Source organism: Oncorhynchus masou, chromosome 29 (assembly GCF_036934945.1).
Source record: "Oncorhynchus masou masou isolate Uvic2021 chromosome 29, UVic_Omas_1.1, whole genome shotgun sequence".
Taxonomy (NCBI): domain Eukaryota; kingdom Metazoa; phylum Chordata; class Actinopteri; order Salmoniformes; family Salmonidae; genus Oncorhynchus; species Oncorhynchus masou.
The window spans coordinates 7,892,696-7,910,588 of record NC_088240.1 but is presented as its reverse complement, the minus strand read 5'-3'; the positions used below and the strand labels follow the sequence as shown (position 1 = coordinate 7,910,588).

At 43.0% G+C, this 17,893-nt stretch overlaps 1 protein-coding gene across 2 annotated transcripts in view; it reads right to left on the bottom strand.

The window, feature by feature from the left end:
* Positions 1–1,313: 1,313 nt before the first annotated feature.
* The window catches only part of LOC135518932 (high affinity cGMP-specific 3',5'-cyclic phosphodiesterase 9A-like), a 62,281-nt gene continuing 45,701 nt past the window's right edge, over positions 1,314–17,893 (bottom strand). For both annotated transcript variants that reach the window (XM_064943898.1, XM_064943899.1), the window contains 13 exons: positions 16,524–16,602; positions 15,529–15,592; positions 14,208–14,282; positions 13,926–14,012; positions 13,698–13,802; positions 11,283–11,365; positions 9,713–9,869; positions 3,672–3,785; positions 3,343–3,447; positions 2,007–2,135; positions 1,830–1,925; positions 1,650–1,707; positions 1,314–1,567 (listed from right to left, as the gene is read on the bottom strand). In XM_064943898.1, coding sequence (XP_064799970.1) covers positions 1,660–1,707; positions 1,830–1,925; positions 2,007–2,135; positions 3,343–3,447; positions 3,672–3,785; positions 9,713–9,869; positions 11,283–11,365; positions 13,698–13,802; positions 13,926–14,012; positions 14,208–14,282; positions 15,529–15,592; positions 16,524–16,602 — 1,142 coding nt within the window. In that variant the 3' untranslated portion in view covers positions 1,314–1,567; positions 1,650–1,659. The remainder of the gene's footprint in view (positions 1,568–1,649; positions 1,708–1,829; positions 1,926–2,006; positions 2,136–3,342; positions 3,448–3,671; positions 3,786–9,712; positions 9,870–11,282; positions 11,366–13,697; positions 13,803–13,925; positions 14,013–14,207; positions 14,283–15,528; positions 15,593–16,523; positions 16,603–17,893) is intronic.

Genomic DNA, 17,893 nt, shown 5'->3' with positions numbered 1-17,893 from the left:
ACAAGAGCCAAGCACTGTGTAGTGTCGTACCCTGACCACTGGGGAACCAAGTCCGTCCACAGTCAGAAAGTTCTTATCTGACCCAATTCAGGATCGGGGGCGTTTGATTACATTTCCTCCTTCACTTCAGAAATACTTCCTTGAACATTAACTTTCATATGCCTTAATTACCAACTTGTACGGAGTCTGCATATGAATAAAATGTTTAAATTGTTAGCCTAATTTAGCCTAGGAAGCACTGAGCTATTTAATGAGAAAGGCAGGATCCGTGATTGGCTGAGATGTCTCCAAAGTAGGATGACAGGTTTTTGATCAAATTTGAGGTAAAAAAATGTCCCCTTGCATTAAAAGGCTTAAGGTGTTTCAACAACAGCCTATTGTTTTGTAAGGTTCACCGCCACACTGACAGCTCTTAAAACCTTCAGAAGTAAACAGGGATGACTACTTGTTGATCACCATCCATTCAGTCTGGCTTAATCACATGAACCATAACGTCCCCACAGCCACAGGTAAGACTACTCAGTAAGCACTGCTGGGTAGAATTTATATACTGAACAATAATGGAAATGCAACAATTTGAACGATTTTACTGCATTACATACAGTTTATACAAGGAAATCAGTCAATTGAAATAAATTCGTTAAGCCTTAATCTATGGATTTCACATGCCTAGGCAGGGGTGGAGCCATGGGTGGGCCTGGGAAGGCATAGCCCCACCCACCCACTCAGGATTTTTTTTTAATTCACAAAAGGGCTTTATTACAAATAGAAATATTCATCAGCTGTCCGGGTGGCTGGTCTCAAGACAATCCCGCAGGTGAAGAAGCCGGATGTGGAGGTCCTGGGCTGGCGTGGTTACATGTGGTCTGTGGTTGAGGCTGGTTCAACATACTCCTTATGGTAGAGAAATGAACATTACATTCTCTGGCAATAGCTTTGATGAACATTTCTGCAGTCAGCATGCCAATTGCATGTTCCCTCAATTTGAGACATCTGTGGCATTGTGTTGGGTGACAAAACTGCACATTTTAGATTGGCCTTTTATTGTACCCCAGCACAAGGTGCACCTGTGTAATGATCATGCTGTTTAATCAGCTTCTTGATATGCCACACGTGTCAGGTGGATGGATTATCTTGGTAAAAGAGAAACGCTTACTAGCAGGGATGTAAACAAATTTGGCCACAAAATTGGAGAGAAATAAGCTTTTTGTGCGTATGGAAAATTTCTGGGATTGGGACCAACACTTTACATGTTGCGTTTCTATTTTTGTTCAATATAAATAGTCTAAAACGCAAACAGTCCACATTAAAGGTTATATTTAAAATAAACATTTATTTTTGTAGGAAACAAAGGCAACGAAAAATCTGTACATTCTGAATTTTTTTTTTTTTTACAAAAAAGGCAAGGTATAGAATCAAAATATCGTTCACTGACGTCGTCCGTGCTGTTCAAGTCAACATTCCCTGATATAAGCTTTGGATTGTCCATCCAGCCAGACAGGCTTGGTCGGTTTCCTCTCTTCCTCAGAATGCCATACTGACTCGTCTCCACCATAGGACGTTTGAGCTGAAATAGAGGAAAATACATTTAAACACCACACCCATATTGTTTATAGAAGACCTTCAATGCAGCCAGTCAAAACACCTACCTTCGAGCTCTCATTTCTTCTTCCCCATAGTCAGGTTCTCACTTTTCTTTTTCTGCACCTGAAGGAGAGAGACATTCGCAGCACTGTTCCAGTCACTGCTACACATAAGAACATGCTGACGTGTCCTCAAAGAAAACAATCAAACACACACACACACACACACACACAAATATATCGGACCTCAGTCATGGCATCGTCAATCTGCTTGAGCTCCTCGTATCGGTCTCGTGACTCTCTCAGAGGCTGGATCATCACTTCGTCAATCTGAGGGAACAGCTGAGAGACAAGAGGCCGTTTTGTATCGTCAACGTCACAGGTCGTATTGTCATTTTACAGTCCCATCCATCCGTCGCTCACCTTCATTACGGTCTCAAACATGGGAATAAGGACGAACTTGATGAATCCGATCTGGGCGGTGGGTTTGGTGACCTTTTCTCTGTCCATGAAGGGGGCTACAGGCAGACTCTCTGCCTTCTCCCTGTCACTCTGATGAAAGAATGGAGAAGAGAGAGAAAGTTCAGTCCTTCATTTTTAATGCAAAACGGCTCATACATGGGGTCCGGAAGTATTGGATCCCTTGATAACGATGATAAAAATAAATCAGCAGGTTTTCCTCAGAGACCTCTGTACTTTGCTCCGTTCATCTGTCCCTCAATCCTGACTAGTCTCCCAGTCCCTGCCACCACCATGCTTCACCGTAGGGATGGTGCCAGGTGTCCTCCAGACGTGACGCTTGGTATTCAGGCCAAAGAGTTCAATCTTGGTTTCATCAAACTAGAGAATCTTGTTTCTCACGGTCTGAGAGTCCTTTAGGGTCTTGTTGGCAATTCCAAGCAGCTGTCGTGTGCCTTTTACTGAGGAGTGGCTTCCGTTTGGCCACTCTACCATAAAGGCCTGATTAGTGGAGAGCTGCAGAGATGGTTGTCCTTCTGGAAGGTTCTCCCATCTCCACAGAGGAGCTCTAGAGCTCTGTCGGAGTGTCCATCAGATTCTTGGTCACCTCCCTGACCAAGGCCCTTCTTCCCCGATTGCTCAGCTTGGCCGGGCGGCCAGCTCTAGGAAGAGTGTTGGTGGGGGTTCCAAACTTCTTCCATTTAAGAATTATGGAGGTCAATGTGTTCTTGGGAAACTTAATACTGCAGAAATGTTTTGGTACCCTTCCCCAGATCTGTGCCTCGACACAATCCTGTCTCAGAGCTCTAAGGACAATTCCTTCGACCTCATGGCTTGGTTTTTGCTCTGACATGCAATGTCAACTGTGGGACATTATATAGACAGGTGTGTGCCTTTCCAAATAATGTCCAATCAATTGAATTTACCACAGGTGGACTCCAATCAAGTTGTAAAAACATCTCAAGGATGATCAATGGAAACAGGATGCACCTGAGATCAATTTCGAGTCTCATAAGCAAAGGGTCTGAATACTTATGTAAAATAAGTATTTATTTTTGTTTTGTTTATACATTTGCAAACATTTCAAAAAAACTGTTTTCAATTTGTCATTATGGGGGTATTGTGTGTAGATTGATGAAGATTTTATTTCATACATTTTAGAATAAGGCTGTAACGTAACAAAATGTGGAAAAAGTCAAGGGGTCTGAATACTTTCCGAAGTCACTGTATATGGGGCTTTACACTGTAGGCTATGTACTGTATAAAAATGCATATACAGTACATATGGGGCTTTACATACCTGCATGAAGTACTCCTCCAGCAGACAGTCGACCCAGGGCTCAGCCACCTCCATGGGCCGCACCTCGTTAGAGATGTCACAGCATTTAATTAGCACCATCTTCAGCTAGGGGTCAAAGGTTACACAGAGCAGAGTTTAATATAGGGAGGGGGTCTACCAGATGGCCAACATAAATAGCAGCAGAAAGGACTAGGCAAACACACCTAGGGAAGTTGTAAATATAGTATTACTGCATAGGGCAGTAGAACAAATACACCGATTTGCACAAACTGTAAGGTAGTGTAAAATATGTCTTCTAGGGGCAAATACATAGTCATGTGTATCCTTACACAAGTGATATGCTCTTCATCACTGAAGTCAAAGCGGTCCACTTTATGCTTGAATGAGTCCAGTATCTCGCCATGTCGTGCCATGTCTGTGGCCAGGATCAGTGTGATGATACCCTAAGACAGAGAGAGAGAGAGATCAGTGTGATGATTCCCTAAGACAGAGAGAGAGAGAGATCAGTGTGATGATTCCCTAAGACAGAGAGAGGGATCAGTGTGATGATTCCCTAAGACAGAGAGAGAGAAATCAGTGTGATGATTCCCTAAGACAGAGAGAGATCAGTGTGATGATTCCCTAAGACAGAGAGAGGGAGATCAGTGTGATGATTCCCTAAGACAGAGAGAGGGAGATCAGTGTGATGATTCCCTAAGACAGAGAGAGAGATCAGTGTGATGATTCCCTAAAACAGAGAGATCAGTGTGATGATTCCCTAAGACAGAGAGAGGGATCAGTGTGATGATTCCCTAAGACAGAGAGAGGGAGATCAATGTGATGATTCCCTAAGACAGACAGAGAGAGAGATCAGTGTGATGATTCCCTAAGACAGACAGAGAGAGAGATCAGTGTGATGATTCCCTAAGACAGAGAGAGAGATCAGTGTGATGATTCCCTAAGACAGACAGAGATCAGTGTGATGATTCCCTAAGACAGAGAGAGAGATCAGTGTGATGATTCCCTAAGACAGAGAGAGAGATCAGTGTGATGATTCCCTAAGACAGAGAGAGAGATCAGTGTGATGATTCCCTAAGACAGAGAGAGACATCAGTGTGATGATTCCCTAAGACAGAGAGAGAGAGATCAGTGTGATGATTCCCTAAGACAGAGAGAGAGAGATCAGTGTGATGATTCCCTAAGACAGAGAGAGAGAGATCAGTGTGATGATTCCCTAAGACAGAGAGAGATCAGTGTGATGATTCCCTAAGACAGAGAGAGAGGGATCAGTGTGATGAATCCCTAAGACAGAGAGAGAGATCAGTGTGATGATTCCCTAAGACAGAGAGAGAGATCAGTGTGATGATTCCCTAAGACAGAGAGAGAGAGATCGGTGTGATGAATCCCTAAGACAGAGAGAGAGAGAGATCAGTGTGATGATTCCCTAAGACAGAGAGAGAGAGATCAGTGTGATGATTCCCTAAGACAGAGAGAGAGATCAGTGTGATGATTCCCTAAGACAGAGAGAGAGATCAGTGTGATGATTCCCTAAGACAGAGAGAGAGAGAGGAAGAGGAGGGAGTGTGATGATTTACATTAAAGAACATATCCGATGTAAACAAATTGAGTGGTCATGTGATAATGAACTAGAATGTATCGGCCTGAAAGTTACACTGTCTCCCCAAATGTCTTTTACCCTCATTGGAATGTATAGACCACCTTTCACCAAAAGTGTGTTTTTTGATCAGTTTAATACCATATTAGGGAATGTGATTTTGGGAAAGAGGTCATCTTAATGGGCGATTTTAACATTAATTATGAAGACAAGTGTTGTAGGAAAACCCTCAAACGGATCACTAATACCTTTGACCTTACACAGCTAGTTAAAGGGCCAACCAGGGTGACTTGTTGCTCTAAAACACAGATTGATTTGGTGTTCAGTAATAAACCAGAGAGAGTGACTAAATCATTCAATATGGTTACTGGGCTGTCTGATCATAATCTGACACTTATAGCCAGAAAGCTGTCTAAGAGCAGGTTTAACCTCTCTACTGTTAGAAAGCCGGATCAACTCAGAATACCTAAGAGTGAATTAAACTATTTTGAAAAAGCAATTAAGGGAATAAACTGGAATGATCTCTTGTCCTATACAGACGTGGAAGCTGATAGTCAGGTTTTTCTATCCACAATCCAGACTACAATAAATGGCTTCCTAAAGAAAATCAAATCCAAACCTGGCCAAAAGAGCACTCTTCCTTGGCTAAATGGAGAAATCTGGAAATTGATGAAAGAACGAGATTATGCTCTAAAAATAGCCCTAAAATCTAAATTAGAGCATGACAGACGTAGGTTTACCATGTTGAGAAATAAGGTGATGAAAGAAATCAGACAGGCCAAGGCAAACTTTTTTATTAGCATAATTGGTGAAGCAAAGGGAAATTCTAAATTGATATGGGAGAATCTAAAAAAGTTAACAGGGAAAGACCATAGTAACACTGCAAAAAGACTAGAAATCATGGTGAATAACAATCTAACACAGGATGCAGTCGAAATAGCAATAGCCTTCAATTCCTACTTTATTGACTCTGTCAGGGCACTGACACAGAACCCCTCCACCGGTTTCTTGGACTCAGTGCTAGTGAATGACGCTCAACCTGTTTTCATCATAAGGGAGGTTTCTGAGTCAAAGGTGAACAAGGTGATTAGCTCACTAAAGAACTCTAAAGCCAAAGATGTGTTTGGGATGGACTCTACCTTTCTTAAAAACTACAAAGAGTCACTCATTGGCCCCATTACTAAGGTCACCAACACATCTATTGGTCTCGGTGTGTTTCCAAGGGTATGGAAGTCGGCCATAATAACGGCCATCTTTAAATCAGGCGACCCTGCTGACGTTAGTAACTACAGGCCCATTAGTATACTACCTGTGGTGTCAAAGGTTGTTGAAAAGTGTGTAGCAGAACAACTGATTGCCCACCTCAACAACAGCCCCTTCACATTACACTCCATGCAGTTTGGCTTCAGAGCAAAACACTCCACAGAAACGGCCAACTGCTTTCTTCTGGAAAATGTGAAGTCCAAGATGGACAAAGGGGGTGCTGTTGGGGCTGTGTTTCTGGACCTAAGGAAGGCTTTTGATACTGTTAACCATGATATTCTCATCACAAAATTGTCAAAGTTCAACTTTTCCCCTGATGCCTTGAGATGGATGAAATCATACCTTGAAGGCAGAACTCAGTGTGTCAGAGTGAACAATGAGCTGTCGCCCTATCGTAGCTATGATGTGGGCGTGCCCCAAGGGTCACTACTGGGGCCCCTCCTGTTCAGCCTGTACATTAATGATCTGCCTTCTGTCTGTACTGGGTCTGAAGTTCAAATGTATGCAGATGATACAGTGATATATGTGCATGCAAAGAGCAAACAGCAAGCTGCACAAGAACTCACTACTGTAATGGTCCAGGTTACAAAGTGGCTCAGTGACTCGTGTTTGCATCTCAATGTGAAAAAAACTGTTAGCATGTTCTTCACAAAGAGGGCAACAGATGCTACTGAGCCAGATGTCTGTGTGTCAGGGGAGAAGCTCCAGGTGGTATCCGATTTTAAGTACCTTGGCATCATACTTGATTCCAACCTCTCTTTTAAAAAGCATGTGAAAAAGGTAATTCAAATAACTAAATTCAACCTAGCTAATTTTCGATTTATACGAAATTGTTTGACTGCAGAGGTAGCAAAACTGTACTTCAACTCTATGATACTCCCCCACTTAACATACTGCTTGACTAGTTGGGCCCAAGCTTGCTGTACAACATTAAGACCTATTCAGTCTGTCTACAAACAGGCTCTCAAAGTGCTTGATAGTAAGCCCAATAGCCATCATCATTGTCACATCCTTAGAAAGCATGAGCTCTTGAGTTGGGAAAATCTTGTGCAATACACCGACGCATGTCTTGTATTCAAGATCCTTAATGGCCTGGCTCCCCCTCCACTCAATATTTTTGTTAAACAGAAAACCCAGACATATGGCAGCAGATCCACAAGGTCTGCCATGAGAGGTGACTGTATAGTTCCCCTAAGGAAAAGCACCTTTAGTAAATCTGCATTCTCTGTGAGAGCTTCCCATGTCTGGAATACACTGCCATCAGACACACATAACTGCACCGCATATCACACTTTCACAAAATGCTTGAAGACATGGCTAAAGGTCAATCAGATTTGTGAACATGGTCCCTAGCTGTGTGTTGCCGCTTTCCATGTTGTCTGTTGTCTGTAGCTTGTGAGGTGTGGAAACACTTTGTTGCTTTTATGAATTTCGTCTTGCTGCTTTTTGCTCTATGCTGCTCTGTCTGTATGCTACGTCTTGCTTGTCCTATGTTGCTATGACTTGCTTGTTCTATGTTGCTATTGTCTATATTGTAATTGTTTTTAATAACCTGCCCAGGGACTGCGGTTGAAAATTAGCCGGCTGGCTAAAACCGGCACTTTTACTGAAACGTTGATTAATGTGCACTGTCCCTGTAAAAAAAAATAAAAAAAATAATCAGTGTGATGAATCCCTAAGACAGAGAGAGAGAGAGATCAGTGTGATGATTCCCTAAGACAGAGAGAGAGAGAGATCAGTGTGATGAATCCCTAAGACAGAGAGAGAGAGATCAGTGTGATGAATCCCTAAGACAGAGAGAGAGAGAGATCAGTGTGATGAATCCCTAAGACAGAGAGAGAGATCAGTGTGATGAATCCCTAAGACAGAGAGAGAGAGAGATCAGTGTGATGAATCCCTAAGACAGAGAGATCAGTGTGATGAATCCCTAAGACAGAGAGAGAGAGAGATCAGTGTGATGAATCCCTAAGACAGAGAGAGAGAGAGATCAGTGTGATGAATCCCTAGGACAGAGAGAGAGAGAGATCAGTGTGATGAATCCCTAAGACAGAGAGAGAGAGATCAGTGTGATGATTTCGTAAGACAGAGAGAGATCAGTGTGATGATTCCCTAAGACAGAGAGAGATTAGTGTGATGAATCCCTAAGACAGAGAGAGATCAGTGTGATGATTCCCTAAGACAGAGAGAGATTAGTGTGATGAATCCCTAAGACAGAGAGAGAGATCAATGTGATGATTCCCTAAGACAGAGAGAGATCAGTGTGATGATTCCCTAAGACAGAGAGAGAGAGAGATCAGTGTGATGAATCCCTAAGACAGAGAGAGAGATCAGTGTGATGAATCCCTAAGACAGAGAGAGAGAGAGATCAGTGTGATGAATCCCTAAGACAGAGAGAGAGAGATCAGTGTGATGAATCCCTAAGACAGAGAGAGAGAGAGATCAGTGTGATGAATCCCTAAGACAGAGAGAGAGAGATCAGTGTGATGATTTCGTAAGACAGAGAGAGATCAGTGTGATGATTCCCTAAGACAGAGAGAGAGATCAGTGTGATGATTCCCTAAGACAGAGAGAGAGATCAGTGTGATGATTCCCTAAGACAGAGAGAGAGATCAATGTGATGATTCCCTAAGACAGAGAGAGATCAGTGTGATGATTCCCTAAGACAGAGAGAGGGATCAGTGTGATGATTCCTTAAGACAGAGAGAGAGATCAGTGTGATGAATCCCTAAGACAGAAAGAGGGATCAGTGTGATGAATCCCTAAGACAGAGAGAGGGGTCAATGTGATGATTCCCTAAGACAGAGAGGGATCAGTGTGATGATTCCCTAAGACAGAGAGAGGGATCAGTGTGATGATTCCTTAAGACAGAGAGAGAGATCAGTGTGATGAATCCCTAAGACAGAAAGAGGGATCAGTGTGATGAATCCCTAAGACAGAGAGAGGGGTCAGTGTGATGATTCCCTAAGACAGAGAGAGAGATCAGTGTGATGATTCCCTAAGACAGAGAGAGATCAGTGTGATGATTCCCTAAGACAGAGAGAGAGAGATCAATGTGATGATTCCCTAAGACAGAGAGAGGGAGATCAGTGTGATGATTCCCTAAGACAGAGAGAGAGATCAGTGTGATGATTCCCTAAGACAGAGAGAGAGATCAGTGTGATGATTCCCTAAGACAGAGATCAGTGTGATGATTCCCTAAGACAGAGAGAGATCAGTGTGATGATTCCCTAAGACAGAGAGAGAGATCAGTGTGATGATTCCCTAAGACAGAGAGAGATCAGTGTGATGATTCCCTAAGACAGAGAGAGGGAGATCAATGTGATGATTCCCTAAGACAGAGAGAGATCAGTGTGATGAATCCCTAAGACAGAGATACAGGTCAGCACATACGCACACACACACACACACACACACACACACACACACACACACACACACACACACACACACACACACACACACACACACACACACACACACACACACACACACACACACACTCCTACCCCCTACCTGACGAATCTGTTTGAAGGCCTCAGCATCGAAGGTGGAGAAGATGTTGCAGTCAGGCTGGGAGAAGATCTGGAAGGCCACGGCACAGTGATGATTCTCCAGAGGAGAGATGTCATTGTAGCGTACCGCAAGCTCCGTCCGTGCGTTTATCTGGTACCTGAGAGAGAGAATTAGTCTCACAGGCCATGCTCACAGGCCATTAGTCTCACAGGCAATGCTCACAGGCCATGCTTTCAAATCCCTTCTTGAATGAAACCTGGGTGTCTAGTTCCATTGAATTGGGATGGCCAGACTGTGTCTAGTTCCATTGAATTGGGATGGCCAGACTGTGTCTAGTTCCATTGAATTGGGATGGCCAGACTGTGTCTAGTTCCATTGAATTGGGATGGCCAGACTGTGTCTAGTTCCATTGAATTGGGATGGCCAGACTGTGTCTAGTTCCTTTGAATTGGGATGGCCAGACTGTGTCTAGTTCCATTGAATTGGGATGGCCAGACTGTGTCTAGTTCCATTGAATTGGGATGGCCAGACTGTGTCTAGTTCCATTGAATTGGGATGGCCAGACTGTGTCTAGTTCCTTTGAATTGGGATGGCCAGACTGTGTCTAGTTCCATTGAATTGGGATGGCCAGACTGTCTAGTTCCATTGAATTGGGATGGCCAGACTGTGTCTAGTTCCATTGAATTGGGATGGCCAGACTGTGTCTAGTTCCATTGAATTGGGATGGCCAGACTGTGTCTAGTTCCATTGAATTGGGATAGCCAGACTGTGTCTAGGTTCCATTGAATTAGTATAGCCAGACTGTGTCTAGTTCCATTGAATTGGGATGGCCAGACTGTGTCTAGTTCCATTGAATTGGGATGGCCAGACTGTGTCTAGTTCCATTGAATTGGGATGGCCAAACTGTGTCTAGTTCCATTGAATTGGGATGGCCAGACTGTGTCTAGTTCCATTGAATTGGGATGGCCAAACTGTGTCTAGTTCCATTGAATTGGGATGGCCAGACTGTGTCTAGTTCCATTGAATTGGGATGGCCAGACTGTGTCTAGTTCCATTGAATTGGGATGGCCAGACTGTGTCTAGTTCCTTTGAATTAGTATAGACAGACTGTGTCTAGTTCCTTTGAATTAGTATAGACAGACTGTGTCTAGTTCCATTGAATTGGGATGGCCAGACTGTGTCTAGTTCCATTGAATTGGGATGGCCAGACTGTGTCTAGTTCCATTGAATTGGGATGGCCAGACTGTGTCTAGTTCCATTGAATTGGGATGGCCAGACTGTGTCTAGTTCCATTGAATTGGGATGGCCAGACTGTGTCTAGTTCCATTGAATTGGGATGGCCAGACTGTGTCTAGTTCCATTGAATTGGGATGGCCAGACTGTGTCTAGTTCCATTGAATTGGGATGGCCAGACTGTGTCTAGTTCCATTGAATTGGGATGGCCAAACTGTGTCTAGTTCCATTGAATTGGGATGGCCAGACTGTGTCTAGTTCCATTGAATTGGGATGGCCAGACTGTGTCTAGTTCCATTGAATTGGGATGGCCAGATGGCAGGGATAGAGGTCTTACGTGTTGTTGTACCCGGGGTGCTGCAGATCGTGACACACTGCAGCTGTCATCAGAATCAGAATGTCCACCTGGGTGAATATCTCCTGGGAGACACACAACACAGGCTCATTACGTCAATGAATGGGCCATCTGTGTACTGTGCGCACGTGTGTGTGTGTGTGCGCACGTGTGTGTGTGTGTGCGTATGTGTGTGGGTGTGTGGGTGTTTTCCCGGCATGCAAGTTTGCACAGGTAGGTAAATCCGTGTTTGTGTGTGTGTGTGTGTGTGTGTGTGTGTGTGTGTGTGTGTGTGTGTGTGTGTGTGTGTGTGTGTGTGTGTGTGTGAGAGATCTCATTAGCACGTCTTTAACATGGCCGCCTCATAATGACTCATTATAGCCTTTGATGATAAATAAACCTCTCATGAATGGTTGACCACGACAACAGGGGTCGAGAGGATAACAGAGCGTCTTCAAGGGAGTAGAATTTCTCTTCCAAACTCGTCTCTCAGCGTCTCTCTCTCTCCCTCTTCAAGAAAAAAAACTATTCCTAATTTGATATTACTGTAGTATTACTGTGGTATTACCTGTAGTATTATATGTAGTATTACCTGTAGTATCACTGTAGTATCACCTGTGGTATTACTGTAGTATCGCCTGTAGTATTACTGTAGTATCACCTGTAGTATTACTGTGGTATTACCTGTAGCATTACTGTGGTATTACCTGTAGTTTTACTGTAGTATTGCCTGTAGTATCGCTGTAGTATCACCTGTAGTATTACTGTGGTATTACCTGTAGTATTACTGTATTACCTGTAGTATTGCCTGTAGTATTACTGTGGTATTACCTGTAGTTTTACTGTAGTATTGCCTGTAGTATCGCTGTAGTATCACCTGTAGTATTACTGTGGTATTACCTGTAGTATTACTGTATTACCTGTAGTATTGCCTGTAGTATTACTGTGGTATTACCTGTAGTTTCGCTGCGATATGACTGCGATTTTACCTGTAGTATTACGAATATGGTATTACTGTAGTATTACCCATAGTATCACTTTGGTATTACCTGTAGTATTACTGTGATAGGACTGTGTTATTACATGTAGTGTTACTGTAGTAAATATTGTAGTATTACTCATAGTATCACTTTGGTATTACCAGTAGTATTATTCTAGTATTACTGTGATATAACCTGTAGTATTACTGTAGCATTACTTTAGTATTATTACTGTGGTATTACTGTGGCATTACTATAGTACTCCATGTAGTATTACTGTAATACTACCTGTAGTATTACTGTAGTACTACCGGTAGTACTCCCTATAGTATTACTGTGGCATTATTATAGTATTACTGTGGTATTACCTGTAGTATTGCTGTAGTATCACCTATGGTATTACCTGTAGCATTACATGTAGTATTACTGTAGTATTGCCTGTAGTATTAACTGTTGTATTTCCTGTAGTATTACTGTTGTATTACCTGTTGTATTACCTGTAGTATTACCTGTAGTATGACTGTAGTATTACCTGTAGTATGACTGTAGTATTACCTGTAGTATGACTGCAGTATTACTGTAGTATTACCTGTAGTATGACTGTAGTATTGCCTGTAGTATTTCTGTTGTATTGCCTGTAGTATTACTGTTGTATTACCTGTAGTATGACTGTAGTATTACCTGTAGTATTACCTGTAGTATGACTGTAGTATTGCTTGTAGTATTACTGTAGTATTACTGTAGTATTAACTGCTGTATTACCTGTAGTATGACTATAGTATTGCCTGTAGTATTACTGTAGTATGATTGTAGCATTGCCTGTAGTATTACTGTAGTATTACTGTAGTATTAACTGTTGTATTACTGTAGTATTACCTGTAGTATGACTGTAGTATTACCTGTAGTATGACTGTAGTATTGCCTGTAGTATGACTGTAGTATTGCCTGTAGTATTACTGTTGTATTACCTGTAGTATGACTGTAGTATTACCTGTAGTATGACTGTAGTATTGCCTGTAGTATTACTGTAGTATTAACTGCTGTATTACCTGTAGTATGACTGTAGTATTGCCTGTAGTATTACTGTAGTATTAACTGCTGTATTACCTGTAGTATGACTGTAGTATTGCCTGTAGTATTACTGTAGTATGATTGTAGCATTGCCTGTAGTATTACTGTAGTATTACCTGTAGTATGACTGTAGTATTACCTGTAGTATGACTGTAGTATTGCCTGTAGTATTACTGTAGTATTACCTGTAGTATTACTGTAGTATTACCTGTAGTATGACTGTAGTATTGCCTGTAGTATTACTGTAGTATTACTGTAGTATTACTGTAGTATGACTGTAGTATTACCTGTAGTATGACTGTAGTATTGCCTGTAGTATTACTGTAGTATTACTGTAGTATTACCTGTAGTATTACTGTAGTATTACCTGTAGGCTGCAGAGGCAGATCATGCTGTACATCATCTGGGTGACACAAAAACAGTGACGGAAGTTATGGAAGGGATTCACCTGGTAGTTGTCATGGATACAAAGCTGCAGGGAGGTAGAGGGGAAGGAAGACGTGAGACCATCAGACATCTACAACAAACCTGACACTAGTAACAAGTGGTGCAGCAGTATATGAAGAACAGTTGTAGGTATCTCTAGATGTCTTACCAGCCAACTCTTCAGTGTGATGGGGTTCATGTTGAAGCCCTTGACCAGGTCCAGGTCATTGTACATGTGCTCCAGGCAGCTCAGCATCTGACCACATGAAGGAAGGTGGAGAAGTGAGAGAGTGTGTGAGCAACAGTTCTATGGTAGTTGAACCTCTATGACAGTTGAACCTCTATGACAGTTGAACCTCTATGACAGTTGAACCTCTATGACAGTTGAACCTCTATGACAGTTGAACCTCTATGACAGTTGAGCGCCTATGGTCCAATCCCCTGTCCTCACCTCATTGGGCTCCCACTGCCACACATCAAAGGTGGGATGTCTGAGAGCTTCCACTGTCTCCTGAGACAGGTGGTACTACACGCACACACACACACACACACACACACACACACACACACACACACACACACACACACACACACACAGATATAGAGAGCGGCACAGAAGAGGGGAGAGGGAAGAACAACAATGTTTTGGTGAAGTCAGCGTCGAAACTTGTTGGCCTCCCACAGCCAGAGGTCAAAGGGCAGGCTTTCTGAGGATGTCTATGGTCTGCTGCGAAAGCATGTACTGCAAGCCACAGAGCTCCCAGTTTACCCAGTCTGTCTCCAGTGCGAGTTATGGGCTTACCTCTACATACCTGACCTCACCTGGTGTTACACCAGCGCCGGAGACAGATGCTGGCTGTAATTCTTTAGGCGAGGCAGCTAGCCCCTAGGGCCTTTGCACTCCGCAGCCACCTATGAAATCTAGGGGAAACACTAGCACACATGACATGGGTGCACTAAACTAGGGACATGCTGTTTCTGACAGGGTGGAGGTACATCTGTCATACAACTGACCTACAGGTGGTGTTCTGACACTATGGACCTACAGGTGGTGTTCTGACACTATGGACCTACAGGTGTCGTTCTGACACTATGGACCTACAGGTGGTGTTCTGACACTATGGACCTACAGGTGGTGTTCTGACACTATGGGCCTACAGGTGTCGTTCTGACACTATGGGCCTACAGGTGGTGTTCTGACACTATGGACCTACAGGTGTCGTTCTGACACTATGGACCTACAGGTGTCGTTCTGACACTATGGACCTACAGGTGTCGTTCTGACACTATGGGCCTACAGGTGGTGTTCTGACACTATGGACCTACAGGTGTCGTTCTGACACTATGGGCCTACATTCTGACACTATGGACCTACAGGTGTCGTTCTGACACTATGGACCTACAGGTGTCGTTCTGACACTATGGGCCTACAGGTGGTGTTCTGACACTATGGACCTACAGGTGTCGTTCTGACACTATGGGCCTACAGGTGTCGTTCTGACACTATGGACCTACAGGTGTCGTTCTGACACTATGGGCCTACAGGTGTCGTTCTGACACTATGGACCTACAGGTGTCGTTCTGACACTATGGACCTACAGGTGGTGTTCTGACACTATGGACCTACAGGTGTCGTTCTGACACTATGGACCTACAGGTGGTGTTCTGACACTATGGACCTACAGTCCCTGGTAACAGGCTCACTGACAATGACAAAACAAACACTTGACACACACAATGAAGTAGGAGTCATTTGCAGACCACTGCCTTACCTTGGGGTAAGAGGGCACATCTCTCCGAGGTGTCAGCTTCTTTTTGTCATCCAGGAAATTACTACTGTACAAAGCAAGCAGCAAACAATAAATCAGACAGTATGTGACCTTATCAGATGCCTTAGGTTATGTCACGCCTTGGTCTTAGTATTGTGTGTTTTAGTTTATTAGTTAGTCAGACCAGGGTGTGACATGGGGTTATTATGTATTGTAGTTTCATATTGGGGTTTGTAGTAGTTGGGATTGTAGTTGATTAGGGGTGTGTGTGTGTTAATTAGGTTGGCTGCCTGAGGCGGTTCTCAATCAGAGTCAGGTGCTTCTCGTTGTCGCTGATTGGGAACCGTATTTAGGTAGCCTGATTTCGCTTTGCATTTCGTGGGTGATTGTTCCTGTCTCTGTGTCAGTTTCACCAGTCAGGCTGTATTAGGTTTCGTTCTGTTTGTTGTTTTTTTTGTATTTATTTAGTTATTCGTGTTAGTTCGTTCGTTTTGTCTTCTTTAAATAAACATGAGTAACTTACACGCTGCATTTCGGTCCGACTCTCCTTCAACTAAACAAGAACGTCGTTACAGGTTATGAATAACGCTGTATGACGCGGAACAACGAGCTTAACTAAATCCTTTAATAATTGTCCAACCTGATCCCATTGTTATGCCTCTGATCTACCCTGAGCAAGAGAGTGAGATCTCTGAGGGGGGGGGGGGGTTGTTAAAATTAAAGTATACTAACAATACCTGATCTAAATATATAACCTAATGAGCATGACCCTGGTTGTAAAGCCCTGCTAATGACCGACTGAGGAGGAGGGGGGTAGGGGAGGGGGGGGGGGGTCCGTCAATACCTCCTCTACTAACTTACACTAAATAGGAGCTCAGATAGGACTGTTCAAATGTCAGATGCAGAAAACACCATTCAGGCGTTGGACAACGTCATCAGGATTCAGGTCGCAGCTCGAGGTAAACGTTCAAAGATGATGACGTAATAAGGTGACTAACCTGAAGGAGGCCATCTCCTCCCTGAACTTTTTGATGTCGCTGTGACACTTCTCTATCTCCACCACCTTCATCCCCTCTACTGCAGAGAGAGAGAGAGAGAGAGAGAGAGAGAGAGAGAGAATAATGTATCCTATGATACCAATAGTTTTCCTCCTTGTCTGACATCAGAAACACCTGTCCCAGGCCTTCTGTACTGTAAAAACTATTAATATCGACTACGTCTGGGATCTATATCAGTCAGATGACCTTATTGATACACATGATGATGAGAAACCCAGGACTCTTTGGACTCATCGTCACATCATCTGTACTCCGTACACAGAAACGCATACGAAGCTCTCCTTCACCCTCCACTTGGCAAATCTGACTTTATCCTCCCGATTCCGCCTTACAAGCAAAAAAATCTAAAATGGGAAGTACCAGTGACGCAACCAATAGAGAAGTTGTCTGATAAAGTGGATGCTAAGCTACAGGACTGTTTTGCTTAGCACAGCCTGGAATATGTTCCCCGGGAATCTTCGAATGGCATTGAGGAGTTCACCACATCAGTCACAGGCTTCATTAATAAGTGCATCGATGACGTTGTCCCCAAAGTGACCATGCGTACATACAGTACCTTCAGAATGTATTCTCTCCCCTTGGACTTTTTCAACATTTTGTTGAGTTACTGCCTGTATTTTAGATTTGTCACTGGCCAATACCCCATAATACCCCACAATACAATACCCCATAATGTCAAAGTGGAATTATGTTTTTTGGAAATATTACAAATTAATTCAAACTTAAAAGCTGAAATGTCTTGAGTCAATAAGTATTCAACCCCTTTGTTATGGCAAGTCAAAATAAGTTTAGTAGTAAAAATGTGCTTAACAAGTCACATATTAAGTTGCATGGACTCACTCTGTGTGCAATAATAGTGTTTGACATGATTTTTGAATGACAACCTCATGTCTGTACCCCACACGCAATTATCTGAAAGGTCCCTCAGTCGAGCAGTGAATTTCAAACACATATTCAACCACAAAGACCAGGGAGGTTTTCCAATGCCTCACAAAGAAGGGCACATATTGGTAGATGGGTAAAAAAAAAGCTCAGTTGCCGGAGAGGAAGGAAACCACTCAGGGATTTCACCATGAGGCCAATGGTGACTTTAAAACAGTTACAGAGTTTAATGGCTGTGATAGGAGAAACTGAATCAACAACATTGTAGTTATTCCACAACACTAACCTAAATGACAGATTGAAAAGAAGGAAGCTTGTACAGAATAAAAACATTCCAAAACATGCTTCCTGTTTGCAACAAGGCACTAAAGTAAAACTGCAAAAACTGTGGCAAACAAATTCCCTTTTTGTTCTGAATACAAAGTGTT